The sequence below is a fragment of the Podospora anserina genome, chromosome 5 (assembly GCF_000226545.1).
Source record: "Podospora anserina S mat+ genomic DNA chromosome 5, supercontig 3".
NCBI lineage: Eukaryota > Fungi > Ascomycota > Sordariomycetes > Sordariales > Podosporaceae > Podospora > Podospora anserina.
The window spans coordinates 68643-88498 of record NW_001914839.1 but is presented as its reverse complement, the minus strand read 5'-3'; the positions used below and the strand labels follow the sequence as shown (position 1 = coordinate 88498).

General features: G+C 52.2%; 4 protein-coding genes across 4 annotated transcripts, besides 2 other annotated features; 2 read left to right on the top strand and 2 right to left on the bottom strand.

The window, feature by feature from the left end:
• Positions 1–2877: 2877 nt before the first annotated feature.
• Positions 2878–2948, bottom strand: a tRNA (tRNA-Gly).
• Positions 2949–4709: 1761 nt separating this feature from the next.
• Positions 4710–7714, top strand: PODANS_5_12820 (uncharacterized protein; the record flags this gene model as incomplete). Its single annotated transcript, XM_001904366.1, has 2 exons — positions 4710–7423; positions 7483–7714. 2 exons carry the CDS (start codon positions 4710–4712, stop codon positions 7712–7714), a joined length of 2946 nt encoding a protein of 981 aa, XP_001904401.1.
• Positions 7715–9082: 1368 nt separating this feature from the next.
• PODANS_5_12830 (uncharacterized protein) lies at positions 9083–9585 on the top strand (the record flags this gene model as incomplete). The annotated part of the gene is made up of 2 exons (XM_001904365.1): positions 9083–9245; positions 9299–9585. The coding sequence occupies 2 exons, from the start codon at positions 9083–9085 to the stop codon at positions 9583–9585; spliced, it is 450 nt and encodes a 149-aa protein (XP_001904400.1).
• Positions 9586–13444: 3859 nt separating this feature from the next.
• PODANS_5_12840 (uncharacterized protein) lies at positions 13445–15145 on the bottom strand (the record flags this gene model as incomplete). The annotated part of the gene is made up of 1 exon (XM_001904364.1): positions 13445–15145. The coding sequence occupies one exon, from the start codon at positions 15143–15145 to the stop codon at positions 13445–13447; it is 1701 nt and encodes a 566-aa protein (XP_001904399.1).
• Positions 15146–15918: 773 nt separating this feature from the next.
• Positions 15919–15992, top strand: a tRNA (tRNA-Val).
• Positions 15993–16163: 171 nt separating this feature from the next.
• On the bottom strand, positions 16164–17476 carry PODANS_5_12850 (uncharacterized protein; the record flags this gene model as incomplete). Its single annotated transcript, XM_001904363.1, has 2 exons — positions 16164–17120; positions 17216–17476. 2 exons carry the CDS (start codon positions 17474–17476, stop codon positions 16164–16166), a joined length of 1218 nt encoding a protein of 405 aa, XP_001904398.1.
• Positions 17477–19856: the final 2380 nt, after the last annotated feature.

The following is a 19856-nucleotide window of genomic DNA, read 5'->3' as shown; positions in this document are numbered from 1 at the left end:
TCTGCCACTCCCTCTTCCAAGCAAAAACGGGGAAGGACCAACCCAACATACACCAACAGAACATCCAACTAAGTCAGCATTACCCCCAAAGCGAATTTCATACCCTCCGTTGGCTTCCCGAACCCATACCCATACTTCTGGGCCTCAAGAGGAAACTTGAGATAACTTTCCACCCGCTCCCAGGTGAAATCATAAAACTCCATATGTTCCCCCAATCTCGTGACGCCCCTGCCACTAGACCAATCAACAACCATATTCCCCGCCAAAGGGCCAGATTGCACATCCAAATGTGTCATGACAGTCGCTGTCTCGTTTGACGCAATCGTCAATTGGCTATGCCCATGTGACTGCATCCTCGCAAGCCCATCCACAAACACCCCGCTGAAAACCTTCTCAAAAAGCGCCCTGCTGCTGAACAGTCCAAAGTCTTCAGTTGGTTCAAAATCCCCTATCTTGTCAAAATCCAACCCCGGCCCGGAATTCCCCGCCCCAGGCCCATCCCCAAAAGAAGTATTCTTCATCCCCAAATTAACCAGCTTATCAATACGCGTATGTGTCCTGCCAGTCTCGTGCGGGTTCTCCATCTCGGCTCCCATCACCCTATTAAGAAAAGGTAACCACCCAGCCGTGATCTTGATCCTCTTTGCTGTGCCCTCCACAACATCATCAGGGCTGTTGTATTGACGCAACTCCTCGATGAACTCGCTCTCGTTGAGGGAGACTCTGACCGGGGAGGCGGGCACCCAATGAGCCATCACTGTGCACGCGAGAACAGCTTGCTTGATTTTATTTTCGGTTTGGTTGAAGTAAGGTGGAACGCTACCCAGCAGAGACAAGGACTGGGTGTGTCTCTTTTTTGATGATGTTAGGTGCCTGAATCTTGACAAAGACATCGCCTTGTTGAGGGAGGGGTGTCTTGAAATTTTGAGCTGCCACTAGCGTTGCTTTGCAGTCTTGATCATCGAAGCATTGGATGGCTTTGGGGTGGTTGTTGAAATGAGTGTTTTGTTCTCGGAGAGTTCGTCGCGTTTGCCCTGACGCAGTACCTGGTAAATTTAGACAAAGGGCTGGAGTAGGTCTGTTGCCTCAGGTGATGCTTGTATCCTGAAAGCTTCCGCGTGTGAGATAGCCCCGACGTCTTGGAGGCGAGTTCTTCCTGTGCCGCGATCGATACGGCGTTGATGTAGTTGAGAAAACGGGTGAAGGTTCGCAGTGTTGGCATTGAGACTGTCGTGGCAACTGTCGAGTTGTAGGTGATGTTGAGGTCAAGGTCCGAATCTCAGAGGGTGTTGATCTTGACTTGACGACGAGTCAAATCAACCGGGTTGACGACAGCAATGATGTCTGATAACCCCGTGTGCTGCCAGTTCCTCACCCAGCTTCAGAGTTCTTGATGGCCCGCGCTTGGGCACCAATACGCCATGGGCCAGTTGTCATCTTGGCAATTGTTAAGAAATGGAGTAGTCTCCAGACCACCTATGACAGATGGCCAGGTTCCATCGCCGGGACGATCGGATGATACTGGGCCTTGAACGTTACCAAAAGCTTTGGGGAGGAGAACTAGTCCTTAATGGGAATAAGCAGAATGGCGGAGGCAGGACCAGTCAGCACAGCTAGAATCATCTTAAAAAATAGCAGCAGAGCCAGAAAACAGCTGGACTTGGTCAACTAGGCTTTTTGAATGGCGAACTGAAGGTGTATGCGATGTCGCCCACAGGGTAGCTATCGATGGCGAGACCGCGTGGGATCCCTGATCTGTTGAGTCTTCGTGTAAACGCTATGTAGGTAATGGCCGCAATTGAGGCGACGACCAACAGTTCGTGGAACTTTGATGCCAGCTGAAGCATGCAGAGAAGAAGGTGGGGAGCAGATCCCGAACTGAGATCATAGCCGAACCAGAATACTGGCTTGAAGTTGAGAGGTACCAGAAAGCTCGTAGGAGTGGCAGGTATTAGATGGACTGCCACTGTGAAAAAGGCCCGCCATGTCAACAGAGAGTGGCACCATGGTCTCCTAACAACCCGGATGCCTTTGTGGTCAAGTAGTTCAGTTCTATAGACATCATCCGGAACGTCCTTCTCAGAGAACGGAGTCACTTGTGGGTTTGGGCTATTGTGAGCCAGACGTGCGCCGGCCTGATCTCCTTGTTTTGATGGTAATGTTGACCCGCTTTGGTGGAGGACTTGATATTGCTGACTGTCTGGTGTTGAGTTCCCTGATTTGAAGCTGTCGTAGGCGAGTGGTCGGAAGCCCTGCTCGTTGTGGTCCAACGGGGACTAAACCTGTTCGTAATGTTGCGCCATTCTGATTTCTTCAAGTATGCATTAGGCGCTCATGTCGGTAAGGTGTGTTGGATGGCTTGAAGAAACTGGAGAACAACACTCCCAAAAATTGCAGTCATCATAGCTCTACCAAAACATGGATCCATTTGTCCTGGCCCAACCAAACAAAGTAGCCCCTATCCACCCAAGGTAACATAAATGTCGGTGCCATCCATGGCACAGGTGCTTACCGACAGTAGAGTCGCTTCTCAGGCTCGGGGCTCCCGAGGGCTCAAAGCATTTCGCCAATTGGAGTCGAGATGGTGAAATTTACTGTGGCTGACTTGCGGGGACAGAGCTCGCTTTAACCAAGTTTCTATCTGGCGTTGCTCTGCTGGTGGTGAAAGAGTCCCTGAGAGCGACGAGCAGGTGCCAAGAGGTCGCATTTTCACAGGTCTTCGAAGGTTGAAAGACTGAATGCTGCGACATTTGTGTTTTGAGTCTTAGACAGCCTCAGTTGAGGAGGAAAAATGGCCGATGTCACCTTGCAGTGAGAAGGTTGCTTTTCTGGAAAAAAAGGAAGAAAAAAGGAGAGAGAGAAAAATGGGAAAAGGGATGCATCAGCCGTGAATCGAACACGGGGCCCATCGATGGCAACGATGGATTTTACCACTAAACCACTGATGCTGGTTTTTGATTGGCTGTTACGGTGGTGCGGAGACTATTCCCAAGATACAATATTGACAAATGCATCCGCAAGATCGGTTCAACAGGGAGCATTAAGTTTAACAAATCTAGATTTTGGTCCTCAATTATGCTTTGTCTTTAGTTCCACTCTCTTCTACACCCGGGGATGACTACAAGATCTTGGCTTCCATTCTTAAAAATTATATGTAGTTTTGTCTTATGTCTTTAAAACCTGCAGCATGTGAAAATGATAGGATTCAAGTGCCGGCAAATATTCCGGTTTTTTTTGTAGCTCTGAAATGGCCTAGTTTCAGCACAGCTATCCAATATACTTACTTTCCGGGTTATCAAATATCAATCTTCTGTTTCCTTGAAAGATCAGACCCTTCACCTGGAATAGGCAACAAACAGCAGCTTTAAACTGGGTCTCTGGTTGTTTAGTTCCAGGAACTTCGTCCCACCCACGATTGGTCCGCTGACATGAACAAAAGAGACAAATTCGGCAGGCTATGTGATGTTATGAATGAGGTCCATCCCCGAATATCTTGTTGCAGCGAATGGGCAAACTCATTACTCCATACCATGGGAAAAAGGCGCGGTTCAACTTTAAGCCTCAATGGAAGCCACACCCGACAGCCCTGTAAAGCTTGGCGCCCCACTGGTCAGCTTTTGGGTCGGCTTGGCGTTCCAGGCTTCGACAAACTCCTTCTTTTGACATCAATATTCAACAGACCGCCAATTGAAAGGTGACAGCAATGCCTCGATTAAGCACCCAACCCTCCTTAATATGCCAGGAAGAATTACAAAGTCCCTTGATCTGCAAGCTGACACGCCAAAATCCTCGAGGTTATCTCACAAGCCCCCCAAAGCTCGGAATGCGCATGCCATCATCTCGGACTACGCTCACCTACATGACCCTTGCTGTCGCGAATCCGCAAACAAAAATGCCGTCCAAACCAGCATTGCCCAGAATTGTGCCACTCGGCTCGGCAACTAAGGCACTAAGCATAATGTGGCTCATACCACTGTGAATAGCTCAGGAATAGCATCCAGGTTGATCAAGCATCGGGTCAAGTCGCCGGAAAGTTTCTACCCCTACCCCTACCCACCTCCCTGCGTCTTGGCTCTGGGAATCCGACGACACGCGGTGATCCGACGACACGCGGTCCGAGATGATTAAAGTCCGGTGGTTTCCCTCCGTCGTACACGACAGCACCCTTTCCCAGTGCTAGACATCGTCTATACGCCCCATGCAGACACCGAAATGGCGACTCGAACTCGATCATCAGACGCCAATCCATCCAAGACCAGTCCAACACACACACAGAGGATCCATGTACGGCCATTGTTTGACGCGAGCACAAGTGGCGGTCATAACACCCACACACCCTCTATTCGGGTCCGTCCACTATTTGATCCGTCAGCTACTGCTTTTCCCAAGGCCAAATGGGCTGGGGGTCCTGAAAGAGATATCTCCAATGACCTTCAGATTCCTTTTCTACCACTTCACCCACCATTAGGGCCCACTTTTCTTGACACTGAAGCATGTCTTTGTCGACGCGAGCCGGATCCAGCCATATCAGAGGACAAGGCGGGGAGTCTTCTCTGGCGATGCTCGGGGAACCAAACGGTAGCTGATATCGACTTCACCACGGGAAAGTGGTTCAAGCCCATCAACAACGATGGAAAAGATGCCCGCCAAGTTCTAGAACTACCAATGAACGATGGATCGAACCCCCCGCTGAGAGAACACCCTTTTCGATGGGATCACGAATCCTCGTCTTTGGTCCCTGGAACGGATGGCTTGGGTGTTTGGGACCAAGCCTGCACGGGAGAAAATCGAACCTCATTCTCGACATCATACTACCGTGCCGTAGAGCAGCGAGACAGAAACGAAGCTCCAGTGGACGCAGCCCCATGTTGGAGACCTGGCGCAGTACCCTTGAGGTTGCAGGATGTGGACGACTGGAAGACGAGGGGATGTCTTCCTGGCTTTCAGTGTCCGTTTCTCCGCTAGTATGGGATCGAGTTGCTAGCTCGCTAACTTCACTTCGAACAGGCCAAAACAATACCGTCAACTCATTGCCGCAGTTTTGTCCCCCATTTGCCGAATGCCAGATGGCTCGATTGGGTTACCACGCATGCGCTATCGATGGGACGAACATTGGGATGGGGCCGTTCGAGCCCATCATCTGTCAAGCTGGGAATTACTGCCCTCCAGGTGGCAAGACTACCTTTAGCTGCCCAGCCGGCCACTATTGCCAGCCTGGAGCAGCGACACCCACCCCCTGTGCTGCTGGCAGTCTTTGCCCTGAGGGCTCCTCGTACGAACGATACTTCATCCCTCTTGGGGTCTTGATTGCTCTCGACATTTTTATTATCATTGGAATCATCATCCTCCGGTTCCGCAGTCGTCTTTCATCGAGCGCCCAGGTTCATCACAGCAGCTTGTCGAAGAAGCCGGAGTCGACAGTGGTTGGGTTAGCGAGGGCAGTAACCCGGCGCAAGTACAAAAGGATATCAGAGGAGGGTGAGAGCTCAGATGATATGGACCATGAGATGCGAGCTGTGGGCAGTCATCCACCGCCTGGTAGGGGAGATGTTTGGGCTGGCTTTCAAGAAGCCTTGACCATGCCTGTCCGGTCGTATCGAAACCCGGAGGGAATTATGAGCCCACAAGGAGAAGACCTGGAGAAGAGCCTTCCGCCCCAGATTAGGGCCTTCATCGACTCGATGCGCAAGGCAACTGATGCTTCTGATATCGGTCTATCATTCGGTTATTCTCAGCTTGCGTTTCAGCCAAAAGGAACCAGTCGCCCAATTCTGCAGGATATCACTGGCTCCATCCGAAGCGGTACACTCACTGCGGTCATGGGCGGTTCTGGAGCAGGGAAATCAACATTTGTCAATGTCTTGATGGGCAAGATTGAGTACACTCACGGCAAGGTGGAGGTCAACGGAGTACCTGGGAAGCTGGCGCGGTACAAGAAGCTGATCGGCTATGTCCCCCAAGACGACATCGTTCTTCCCGACCTGACAGTGCGGGAGAACATTATGCACTCTGCACGGATACGCCTTCCTCGCACTTGGACTTCCCAAGAAATTGAGAACCATGTTACCGCGGTCATTGACTGCCTTGAGCTCTCCCATGTCCGGGACTCTCTGGTTGGCAGTGTTGGAAAGCCTGTCATCAGCGGTGGTCAGCGGAAGCGTGTCAGCATTGGTATGGAACTTGCCGCAGCACCAATGGCGATATTTCTGGATGAGCCAACATCTGGTCTTGACGCCACGTCAGCAAGCTCCATAATGCGCACCCTCAAGGCTATTGCGAGACTTGGCATTTCTGTGATTGCCATCATCCATCAGCCAAGAATGGAGATCTTTGAAATGTTGGATGACTTGATTTTACTCGCCAATGGCCAGCAGCTCTACGAAGGGCCAGAGTCGGGTGTTCAGCCCTTCTTTGAGAAGTTTGGTTACATCTTTCCGAAACATGCCAACTATGGTGATGTGGTGACGGATATCATCACTGGGAATGGAAGGGCGTACAAGACGTCTGGGGATATCTCAAAGGATGCTTTGATTGCTAACTGGGTTGCGTGCCGGAAGGAGATTCAGAGTCCGGTGGTGCCCACGATGGAGGTGTCGCGGCCTGGTAGCCCTGAGAGTGGTTCGTCGACTGCGGGAGACGACGACAATGAGCGGAGGAATACTCGTGTCTCGGTGGTAAGACCTGTGTCACCCTTTACTGTCAACTTGGCCACTGCAAAGTCAAAGCTCCGTCAAAGCAGTGCTTCAGTTCTGGCTGTCGGGAATTTCAACGCAAGCAAGGCACCCCTTGGCCGACTCCTCAAGAAACGCGGAGCCTCACGGCTCAAGCAGTTCACCCTATGTCTATCCCGCGCGTTTCTTCAGCAATACCGCAACCTGTCCGTTTTTTGGTTTGAAGTTGGGCTTGCCGCCCTTGCTGGGTTTCTGTTGGGTCTGGCAGAGAATGCGAAGAATGGTGTGTTGTTCATGGGACTTTACCACCGGCCCTATGAGATTCTTTCGACTGCATCAGACTTCAAGTCAGCCCCCGAGATGGCGTTGTTGACAGCCATTGCTATAGGTCTTGTCTCAGCCGCTCCGGGGGTGCGGGTGTTTTCCGAGGAGATGCTGTTGCACAGGAGAGAGGCGGAGGCGGGGCACTCGAGGCTGGCGTATTTCATGGCGAAGAGTGTGTCTGTTTTGCCGAGAATGACGATGGCGTGCATGCACTTTACGGTGCCGTTGTGGTTGTTGAGCACACCTATCATGGGATGGGGATTGGGCTTTGCCGCGAATTTGTGGTATTTCTATTGCATTTTTGGACTGGCGAGTGTGATTAGCATGGTGGTCAAGAGGGAGGATGCACCGCTGTTTGCAACGATGATTGCGTTGATTGTGGGCATTTTGAGCGGAGCAGCGCCGCCGTTGAGCAGTGTGCGAAACTGGTGAGTCTTTTTCTCATTGAGGTGGTGTTGTGTTTCACATGTTGACTGAGGTGTTATAGGAAAATGGAGTGGTTGTGGAGGATGAGTCCGGGCGTGTGGCTGGCGGAGATTTATTTTGGGCAGCTTGTGTCACCATTGGGGTATCTCTACGACATTGAATCAGCGGCGTTCATGACAGGGTTTCGTCTGGATGGGCTGTGGCAGAATATGGGGATTTTGGTGGGTATTGGGACGATCTACAGGATTTTGGCATTTGTCGGGCTTGTGTGGGGGACGAAAATGAGGATCTAGAGATGGGCAGTTGCCAGTTGGAATGTTTGCTGTCGTTAATACCCCTGTTTGGTTTATGCTACAATCCATTGTTTCTTTAGACATTCAATTTTCCTGACCTGATCCCCACTCACTGACTCTCACAGGCTAGATGATATCACAACAGCTCGAGTCTCGGAAATCCTGCATTCGGCTATCGCGGTAAAAACAAAGGATGGCCACCTGATCTCGATCATCTACTCGGTTACCGAAGTCTGACAACACAACCAATATCCGTCGACGAATAACACTCAACAATAAGCATTCCCTGCCTATACCGACGACCCGAAATCCGAGAGCTAGATATCTGGGGTATGGGGATTCTGGAGAGAGAATACGCCGTCTTACCAAAGCCACGCTACTGGTGGGTTGACCAATGGTATAAATGGGTCTCTTCGTATAGAGCTACACTATGCCAAACCCACAGCGGGGATATTGATGATCGACGGGACCTCATGCAGCCGGTCTGCAGGTAGCTTGTTTCTGGGCTGACATCTGTCGTGTTAACACATGCTGTGCCTGCCGGAGAATATAGTCCTTGATATTGTTCTTTGGGGTTTCATTTGTTTGCTTCCTTGGCACGGAGAGACATGAGAGGTGGTACAGAACGCCTTTGATGCAGTGATAGGGCTGGTGAGTGGATAATATTTTTTTGATGACGGGCCGGGAGGGCGCAGGTTTAAAACTATCAGGCCTGTTTGAAAAATTCGCGATTGGTTGATCTCCATGTTGATGTCACCGAAAATAACTAACCATCGCACCAAACCCAGATCGGACCCTTGACAACAGCACCCATGGTCTGACTAGGACTAGTCCGAAGGCATTACGAGAAACGAGCAGTTCACAACACACGATTGAAGCTCTGGGACCGAGTAGAGAGAAGGATGCACGTGGTCAGCTGAGGTGATGGGGAGAGGTTGTGTGACTAGCTCCACCAATGCCAAGCCAGGGATTGACGCACTGCCTCGTATTCCACGTTTTTTGTTCCCGGGTCGCATTCACTTTTGCTGGGAGGCTAACCGAAGAGGTGACATCGTGTTGAGCTGAACTATCGATTTGAGTGAAGGTGACATTTTTGCACAGGCGGTAGAGTGATGGGAGGCATTCTCAGTTTTGGGATGCCGGGTGAGGGATATCTTCGGGTTGGTCGGGTGGAAGTGGGATCGATGATGGAAGTAGATGGAGTCACGTCACCCGATGGAGCGCGTTACTATCAAGAGAGAGGGTGAAACTAAAAGTATAAAGGGAGGTGTTGTCTCCCGACTTGAAGATACAAAAGCTTGATAGACCAGATCACAACATCTCTTGCAACGATTACAACATCTATCTCACTTGAGCATACACAAAATCATGAAGTATCTCACCCTTCTCCTCGCCGCCGTCGGGCTGGCCTCTGCTACCGCAATCCCCGTCATCGAGGAGCGCGACGTTCAGACTGTCTCTATCAAGTTCAAGGGTGGTCCGGCGGAGTATTCCTTGACCTTGCCTGCTGATGGTTCGGAGGTTTTCACCAGTATGTTCCTCCCTCCTCTCCACCAACACCTGTTCCCACTAACATGACGATAGACAACGTCCTCTCCATCTCCATCATCGAATCGTCTTACTACATCTCCGGCTTCTGCACTTTCTACACCGACGGCGAGAAGGCCCTGCAGCAGGGTATCTCCTCTGGAGGCCTGAACCAGCTGTTTGTCGGCCCGCCGCAGCCGATCAAGAGCGTGAGGTGCCAGGGCTTCTGCTTGCCTGTGTATGGAGACTGCTATCGCAATGGGCAGTATGTGGGACCTTGCTGCAATGGATTCTGTGCTGCGAATAAGTGCAGACCCTGGGTCAACCCTTATACTGGGAATTAGAGGCCGGGGTGATTTTGGGTGTGGAAGGGGTTGATGAATGATGATTTCATATAATGCGGATGGAATATTGGGAGGGGTTATGGATTTCCTTTGAGGATACTATGGAACGGGTCATTAGGATGGGAATGGACTTAGATATCACGAATATACGCTCATTAAGGATCAGGGGTTACGCTACCTAGTTTTACAAATGTTAGGAATTACTCTCCAACCACGAGGCAAAGCTTCTATGCTACCTTGCCTTCATCGACTCCAAACCATGCCAAATCCTACCTATCAGAAGCTCGAGACGTGTCAAAAATAAACCTTCAGGTTTCCCAATACCCTTCCAAGCGCATTTTATTCATCCGTACCATTGAACATCAAGGGATAGGTGCCTACCTACCTTAGTTCACCACCCAAGCGGCAGACATAAAAAAACAAAGAATTTGGACTTGCAGTACTAGGTAGTCGCCATGCAGGTTCTGGCAACCTTACCTGATGTGAAAACTGCTGTTCCAATTCTCGCCAAACCCCGTGGCCAACGATAACTACCTAACATTTTACGTGAGTTCAAGACGACAGGCTCAACTCTATCCTTTCATGTACACCCAAGGCCAACTGAACTGAACAGCATAACACTAACAGGGGCAGTTCGCAGACTTCCATGGCCACTATCCCTAGGCAATTAAGCGGCTGCGACTGCAATCCATGAGATATTGCACGAGTATAACAAGGTATGGCCCCAACTGTTGGCATGAGCGGTGAACCCCTTACAGTCAATGCCAGTTGCGTATGTCTTGATGCGCCAATCGGACCCGTTAGGTATTTCAACCGAGCTGATAGCAAGCACCACAGAGGGCACCGAGGTAAACGGTGTGCTGAAGTTGATACGTGACTGGGCCTGCTGCCATGGCCGGACGCCAGTGTCCCAGACCCCAGACTCCATCGCTAGAGGAGCTGGGTGTGTTGGAAAATTCGAAAGACTCGAGACTAGTGCCGAGAGCTGCTCAACCTTTTTCGACAGAGTTTCCGTCTCCGGTTGTCACTCTGCGTGTCCCCAGGCTACACCCCTTCATCTTCACATTCGCCTTCGCTTCCCAGTCCAGTACGAAGACCCCGACCCTCCCGACCATGATCCCCACCCGGGCCCAAATCGCGCCCCCAAGCCGGACCCCAGGGCACTCCGCTTCCATCAATTTGAGCGTTGCCCCCGCGCGCATCGCCCTCGATGCCGGAACCTCCTTCACCGGTCCCAGTGCCGCCCTCTCCCCCTCTACCATTACCTCCAGCACCTGACCCCCCTTCGCCGGTGCCAACACCACCCTCCCCCTCCTTGCTATCACCTCCCGTACCTGAACCGCCCTCTCCGGCCCCAACGCCCACACCCGTTCCTTCAGCTGCGACCACCCCAACACCTGTCCCTGAGCCAACTCCGGTGCCTACACCAGCGCCAACTCCCATACCCGCCCCCAGTCCCGCTCCTACGCCCGTGCCTGCACCGATTCCAGCTCCTATTCCCGCCCCTATGCCCGTGCTGAGCCAACCCCGGCACCTATTCCAGTGCCTACACCAGCCCCTATGCCTTTGCCTGAACCAACTCCGGCCCCAAGACCCGAACCTTTCCCCGAGCCTGAACCTTTCCCCGATCCCTCCCCGTTGCTTTGGCGACCGATACACTGCCACTTACACTTGCGCTCATGCTCGAGTCATCAGTGCTATAGACCTTGATGGTCACTTGAGGCCGGAAAAAGAGGCGCCTCGGCACGCCATAACCGCCAGGTTGTTCCTCCAGAATCGGGACCTGACTGGAGCTCACCGGGACGTTGGCCCAGGGGTAGTTGCCTCCCAACAAGTCATCTTGAAGAAAGGACTCGAATCCAGCGTCGGGTCCCATCAAAACGCAGTCGTCGGGCCATGTCAGCTCCATACTCTCCAGTGGCTTCATACTTCTTGAGCCTGCCGTCTCTGGCCGCTTGGGCAGCTGTGGTAAGGACTGTTGCCCTCCTGGAGGAGGCGGCTGTGGCGGCTGGGGCGGCTGGGATGCGCGTAAGGAAGGGGCCATTATTTCTGAAGACTTGAGAGAGTGCATATAGATCGGCTAACTGTCCAACCAACTCGTGATAAGTTTGCTGTTTCCAAAACTCTTGGGATCTTGAGAACCACAGGATTGTTGCATATTCTTTTATCTCTTGCTGCTTCTCCGAGCGTAAGAGAACTATGCCAGAGTCACTATCGAAAGTACCCAAAGCCTTTAGTTGGGCGGCCAGCTTGTCTGCCATCGCAACTGTCATGCCAAGGTAGACTTACCTGTCAACCACGTACCTAGGTACCGTAGGTACTCAGAGGTAGGGACAGAAACCCACCCCAATGATCATGAAAATTGAGAAAGGAGCCTGAAGTCATGTGAAAGGCTGTTGGAATCTGAGTGCAATGGTACCATTTGGTCAGAGAAGACACTCAAGGCTCTCCACTCTCCATCCCCACAACGACTACTCCGTCAAACACGAAAACAATACTCAATCTAATTGCCCGACCCCTCGCCTCTGCTTTGTGCGGTGCCCGACTTTTCTCTACCATCCAGGGCAGGCAGTCTCTGACTAGAACACAGCCAAAGAGAATTTGTGGTTCGAGTCGCAGGCATGATGTAGCCTCGTGGTTTGGTGTAGGTAGTTCTCCACGCATTGCCTAAGCTAGTCGATGTCCAACTGCGTCTCCGCCATAGGCGTTTCCTCCCTGAGCGTGATTGTCGCCACGGGCATCTCCGCCCCGGGCGTCTCCTCCTTTCAGTCCCAGTTGACCGATTCCTTCCAGTTGCTTCTCTATGTCGATGTTTTTTGGATCTCCAGGGCTGCATTAGTTGTCGCGTTGGTTGTCTTGGTGCGCGGGGGGGTGGTCTTGGCCTGTGTTCACGCCTCCTTGTGGTTTTTGTCCGACCGAGACCCGGGCATCCCCGCCGCGCGCATCTCCAGCACGTGCCCCAGCTCCGTGTGCATCTCCGTAACTCTTCCACGACCACTTTGGTAGAACAGGAGCATCAAGAACCAGCTTTCTGGATCTAACAACAACCGTCCACAAGTCTAGAACCAAAGCGCACAACCAACAAAACATCAGCAAAGATGCCTCGCTTCACCAAGATCACAGTGGTGTACAGATACCGTCCCGGTATGTGATGCCTCATCCCTGTCAGCCCTTCAGCTTATTTCTATGTCTTGCTGACCACCGCAATGTATGCAGTAAAGAAGAACTCCAAGGAGGGTGTGGGCGAGGGTGAATACGAAGACATACGCGATGACAGCACTCTCAAAGAGATCAAAGCCAGGCTTGCAGCAGACACGTAACCGGTGACCGGTGAGGTGACAGTCTGGTTTGAGGGCAAGGTGATCACCAACCTCAGCCAGACTCTCGCGTATGTCTTCCGCCACGGTAAGACGGGAAAGCCCGGGCCTCTCGAGTTTCGATAAGACTCGAGCGTGGCAGTAACCAACGGCGGGTTTGCGATGGGGGCAACGGCCGTCGCCAAAAAAAGAGGGATAGGTTGAGGCAGGGGCCATGGCGGTGAGATTGACGAGGAGGGCAACCTTTGGGGTGGAAAGGGGGTTTGGAGGTGACGCTAGGGGCCACCAGGCGATTGCCGGCCTCGCCTATGGCGGCAAGGCCAATATCAGCAAGGGTCTCCGCACAGGACAAATGGCTAAAGGTGGAAGTATTGTTGCGGGCACCGCTGTAGTGCTCAAGTAACCTTTGTGGATGGGAGCTTGGGGGATGTGAGCAAGATATAAACTCAAAGCCACGGGCCTATTTGAACCTTGTCAAGAAGGTGAATGGGCATAGATAGATATATGATACAGGCATGGGGCAGCGGGCTCCACATTGCCCCTCAAATGCAAACGCTCTCATTAATCAAGTAACCCTCAGCCTGTACCCAGGAAATCGACTTCACCCACAAAGTATCATTACTCGCCTCCCAAGTGGCAAACAATAGATGATTATCATCATCCAACATCGCCAACCCAATCTGTTCCTTGCCCTTTGCATCCGGATATGAAAACACCAGCGGGGCACTATTCCCTTTCTTCTCCAGCTTCTCCCACCTGGTAGCTTGCCACTTTCGCCCTCCACCAAAATCACCAAAGGTTCTATGCTGCAGCTTTCTTTCTTGATCCAACGCAACGACGTGGATCTGCTCATCCTTGGTCCCGGCGCCGATGACCACTGCACTGGGGATACTGCTCCAGTTACCCCCGATAGACCTTGGCTCCGATTCGATGCCCTCCTCCCAGGTAAAGTGATACATGTTCGAGTTTGTCCCCACACCAAAAAAGTATATCACGCGACCCTCATCGACGGAGACTGCCACCGGATCTCCACGGAAATTGTGGCCCCATGGATTCCATGAGCTCCAGATATTGTTAGCGGTGGAAAAACGAGTGCTTCTTAGCTCGTCTGTCCCTTGGCCAAAGGTGAAGACGGTATATTCAGGGTCGTGCTTGCTGCAGATAACGGCAGGGCTTGTTCCGGAACTGGCGAGGACGGGAATACTCGTCTCGTCCCAGCCACCTATCTCCTTGGAAGTGTCCCAAGTGTTCTTGATAACGGTCGTCGAATTCTTCCCCAACATCCACATGTCGTATGTCGGTGCTGACGAGTTGTCCGCCAAGGGTGAATTGCAAATCGCGATAGAGCTGAGACCGAAACCTCCCAGACTTTCCCACTCCGTCGTCCGATTGGCCTTTGTGAACCTGATCGTGTTGACATTGCCTGACATGGTGCTTGTGGCGAAGACATCCATGCGGCTCCCGTCTGTCGAGGTGATGACTGTTGGTGCCCCGATGAAGGGCATGAGCTCCATGCCGGGACCTTCGGCAAGGGTTACCCAGTCGGTGGTCCAAGTTGCGGGGGCATTATTTCCTTCAGGTTGAATTCCCCACGAGCGAAACCAAATGTTGCTGTCTCGGCCTCGGGAGAAGATGTGGAGAGAACCGTTGAAGACGGCAGCAGCCATTGTCCGTCGGAAGATTCTTGTGCTATCACTTTGGCAGGCGGATCCTGTGGTGTTTGAGGACGTTGAGGATGAGGGAGTATCATTTTTCTTGCTGAGCCCGAGTCCCAAGCCGAGACCAAGTGCTATTGCTATGGTTGCTAATAATAGGGCGACGGCACTCCCGAGAACGATCCATAATTTTCGTCTTGCTGACCCGGGACGTGGTGGTAGTGTCGTTGTTGGTTGCGATTGTGTTTGGCTTGCTGTGGCTGGCCGCGATGTCGGTTGTGAGCTTGGTGGTTGGTTGAAGTTGGCGCTGATGGCGATGTGCGATTTGACTTCGGGAAGAGCATCCTGATTGACAGCCTCTGGGATGGCGCCAAGAGGATAATGTGTTGGGACTTCCAAGTCGCTGAACTGTCTGACTTCGGGAAGACAGTCATCGTCCACGGGCATCATGCTGGAATGGCCCCATCGATGCGGTACTTTTGTCGTGTCATTTTCTGGGCTTAGTGGTGTGTTGTCTTGCACATGGGGTGTTTGCGGAGTTGGAGTTGGTAGACTTGTTGGTGTCCTTGGTGAACGAGCAAAAAGCATGGTGGCATTGGCGTTAGTTGGACATTACTGATCACTGTAAAGAGTGATGAGGTGACGAAAATCGCGCTCATGGGGGGCAATGGAGAGCTGAGATGCAGTCGGGATAAGGTTAACTGCAATGATTCGATCTCCTCAACATGGCAGAGATACCGGCGGCCTGGATTGACGGCCCAGGCCATGCAATGACCGTGCCACAGCAGAATCACTGCAGCTTCCGTTAGCGTGACCAGTGAGAGTGAGGGATTGTGCTGGTCACCGAAGGCGCTCTCACGCCTTGTCTCATAGTGCTGATGATCTGCCTCGGTGGCGATCGTTAAATTGCGGGTGGCTGTCAACTTCGGGAAGGGAGAACCGCAGGGTCTTGTCCTGATAAAAGCCTTAAGACCTATGAAGTAAAATTGAGATGGGGGTCGCAAAGATACTGAAAAGAGACAGCTGCCGACCTGCCGAGAAGATGGCAGCCATGAATCACGCCATGCCCATTGATGTGCCCAGGCGACCACACCTGGCGCCCTAGACGAGCAAGCCACCAGTCTTCTGGCCCAGAGGCGCCCAGTGACATTGTGCCGCGATCCCCGAATTCTGCGACACACCATTCGGCTTACATCTTACCAAGGCGACGCTGAGTCAGACGCACTTTGGCGGCCGCATTGGGGAATTTGCTTATTCGGTCATCAATCAAATTTGCACATGTTCATGCGGCGTGTCTCCTTCCGTCTCTCATAGTTCTCCCACATGAGAGTTAATTCCAATCATGACATGCATCAATCCTAGGTTTCGTGGTGTAGTTGGTTATCACGTCAGTCTAACACACTGAAGGTCTCCAGTTCGAGCCTGGACGAAATCATGTCCTTACCGTTTTGCCTCTCCAAGCCCAGAGGGGCTACACATCGTTTTTGCTCTACTGTCTGTCCTCTTTTTTTTTTAAATACTTATCTTTGAACAAAAAACGCAGTTGACATTGATCAGGAGGAGCCTGCCTCACAACTACACTGGCTACCCCCTCACGCCAGTCTTGTCAGGCGTCCTCCAACAGTATGGACTGACCGGCCAGCACGCGGTCAGCCCATCTGCCTGCCATTTTCACCCATATCCCGTCGCATTGTGATACAGCATGGTGGAAGTTCACCTCCATCAAGGTTTCTTCTCCCTGCGGGCAACCCGGCCATAACTGTCTCAAGGTCGCTTTGTAAACTTTCCGCAACTGCGTTGCTTCGTACTCCATTTTATGGATGAAGTACAGGCTGTTTTTGCCTTCACTGTCGAGGTAGTCCGGATCATGGCGCCTTTCTGCCGCGGCCGCAGCCTGCTCAGGTGTCTCATCGGCATACGTGTCCCGTTGCGGCTCCTCCTCTCGAACAGGCTCATCAAGAAATCTGGGAACCTTGGTCGTCATCCAGAGAGGCATGGCCGAGACGCATTCCCAATCCAAAACGGCTGTGATTTCCCCTTCTTCGCTTACCAAGATGTTTTTAAGGTGGAGATCGTGGTGGTAAAGAACTGTTGTCTCTGGCTCGTCCAGGTTGGGAGGGAACACTTTGGGAATAAGAGAGAGCAATTTCTGCGCCACCGTAATAACCTCCTCAGCATCTTCTTTGTCGTCTTCGTCCTCGGAGCTGTCGATGATTGCTTTCTGGTCAAGCATGACGATGTTCAACTCTGCGGTGAGCCAGTCGCGGCTGGAGTGAAAGGGACCCCTTGGGATATCGTACTGAAATCGATCACCCATAAAGAACTCATGGGACACAAGCATACCGGGAGCAACCTTTCCCAGGCCTTGAATCTCTTTCCCCTTCTCAAACTCCCGGAGTTCCAGCGTTCCTATTCCACGGAGCATGGCCTCTGGTTTCCCAAAGCCCGAAAGCTCAGCTTGGAATGTCGCGAGTTGTTTTGTGAAGGCGACTTTCTGCTCCATCGACATGGTCCGCCACCGTGTATGTGCTGGTGTGCCCTCTATAAACTCCATCAAGATCCACTCAAATCCGATTTCATTATCGTTACTGTCGTCAAAGCCCAGTGCCTCGGGAACCGAATCATGGTGTTTTCGCGCACCCACCGCAGTGTGGCCACTTCGGCACGCGTTTTGAGGCCGGGATACACAGGCAGCGTGACCCTCATGATGACACGGCGTTGGGCGTATTCAACAATGTAGAGTTTGTTAAAGAGACCAGAGGTGTGGAAAAACACGGTGCAGGGGTCTTCCGGAGGGATGCTCAGGTGCTCCCGACACACAACTTCGATGGCGGGAATGGAAGGGTCTCGCGTCCATTGTGGCACGAGGTCGAAGGGTGTCTCTTTCCATTCGGACCCATCCTGAAGTCGTCGCGGCATATTTGCTCAAATTCGAGTGTTCGTGTGATGATTTGGCAAATGGTTTGTTCTGGTGGTGTTTGTTTGCTTGATCACGTGGCATAGGGCAAAGGACTGTTGATCGTTCTATTGGCTGGACAAGGCAAAGGAGAGGAAGCACAGGGTGGGGCATCATCCCCATACCGGACACGAGCACCTGGTAAAAAGGTAGGTTGACGTATGGAACCAACTCCGCCAACTGTTAACCTAGCCAGTACTACTCCCTACTTTGCGGTCCTGGCTCTATCCCGTTTACTCCCACCACACATGGTCAGTGATATCCGGAATCTCGTCCTTGGGGACATCAACCAAGCACCACTTCTCGAACCTCATGCTCCTCATCTCTGAAGAGAACAAGTCGATCTTGTTTCACACAGGCTTTGGACAGACCCAACGATATATCTGCCCTCTTACATTGGTATCAGGCTTTTCTCTGTCAGGAACTGATCCCACAACTTGCTTCACTTCCAGCGCCTGGAACCATGCATCAAAGCCATCTTTGTTGTTCATATTGATATCAGCAATATCTGAGGGGAACTTGCCATATAGCCTCAACTGGCCACTCCACCCTGACCTGTCCTCCAACTTCCAGACTCTGTTGTGATAAGCACCATACCGAACTGCCGCATTCTCCTCTTCGTCGCACTCCGGCTCGCTGATGCTGCGAAGATTCCCGATCGGGGCGACCTGCGCAGGAGCTAAGACAATACCCCTCAGAATGAACCTCTCCGCACCAGTGATGGCATCATAGAACAAATTTGCTTCGAGGTGGAGCTCTGAATAGCGCCCTTTTAGTGTGTAATCGTGCAGATGGAAGACGAACTTGCAGGGAAAGTGACCCGGGCTCTGAAAATGCTTTTCTCTGTCCCAAATATCACGAGCTTTGCGGAGTACGGCGTCCATGTCCTCTTCTTCGTAGGCTGGAATCCACATGCCACGATCCGAGAAAAGATCTTGATGAGGACTAGAATTCTGATTGCCATGGTTTTGTGAACTCTCAGGCCCTGACGTTTGTCTGCTCAATGGAGATAAGTCAGGAGCAAGACGGTCATACTGGGAAGGCACAGTTTGAACGAAAGCTGAACCATGTGATCTTGAGAGTGGGTGAGTGGAGGTTCTGTGTCTGAGAGCCCCCTAACCTCACTCGAAGGATCATGAGGGTGTTAAGGGGATGTTACAGGGACGATACGTGAGGGCTGTTGTCTGTTGTCAACCATTACTGGTGAGCAGGCTTTGACTTAAAGGGCTAGGGTGATCGCTCGAACTCAGTCTTTTGAAGAAAATGTCTGGAGGGATCAAGGTCGTTGAAAGCATAAGCCGCCAAGCGCACATTGCCCCCTGAGTAAGCAATACAATGCGATATCCCTTATTACATCCACCATCTACGCATTAGACACAGCTTGAGTCACTCGTTACATGTACACACGTCATGAAGCACGAGTCACAAAGGCGATTGACAAACGACTAAGCTGTTTGTGTGGTGCTTCTAGTCATTGTTGCTTGCACCCCTGACCCTACCCCCCACCCCTTCCCCCAAATCAATCAAACACCCCTCAAACCGTCCCCCCATCCTTCCCCAGTGCTCCTCTCCACAAAACCACTGATACACCTTCCCCTTTACCCTCCTCCTTTTCGCTCTTCCCCAATCTCCACCACCCACCCCCCTATCTCCCTCACAACCAACCTCGTAACCCACCTAGCCCAAATCTCCCCCCTCCGGTTAACACAAGCCAACCTACCCTCCAAATCCCCATAAACCCTCAACTTGCCCTCCCATTCCTGCCCTCCCTCCTCCCTCGGCAACGGACTAAGATCCCAGCTCCTCCTAAAATGACACCCCCACTCCAAAGCACGAGCATCACTCCTGTCAAACACCCCACCACTCGTCTGTAACTCCATCACCAAAGTCATAAACAGGAGCCATCTGCGCAGGCTGGACGTCGTGGTGATCAATCCTAAACGGATCCATTCTCGTGACTGTCCGGTGGAAGGACGGGACAGAGAGGTGGAGTTCGGCGTAGCGTTTTGTCGAGATTGGGTCGTGGAGGTGGAAGATGAATTTTGCTGGGAAGGAGGAGGAGGAAGACACGATGGCGGAGCGGCTGACGGTGACGGTTTTTTTGGGTGAGGTCGGGGTCTTGGATTTGCGGGGGGAGACAGGTTTGAGGATTGAGCGAGGGGAGGGAGGGGGTCGTATCGGGTGGGTGATGAGGGGACGGACTGGGGTTGCCAGAGTAGGGTTGGTCTTGTTGTCAGCGCGGAATCGGTTGAGGCTCTCTCTTCCCTGGCTAGTCTCTGCGCTCCGGCGCGAGAGAAGGAGTGGGGCGCGGCTTGGTTTGGTGTCAAGGGTCTGTCTGTGGGT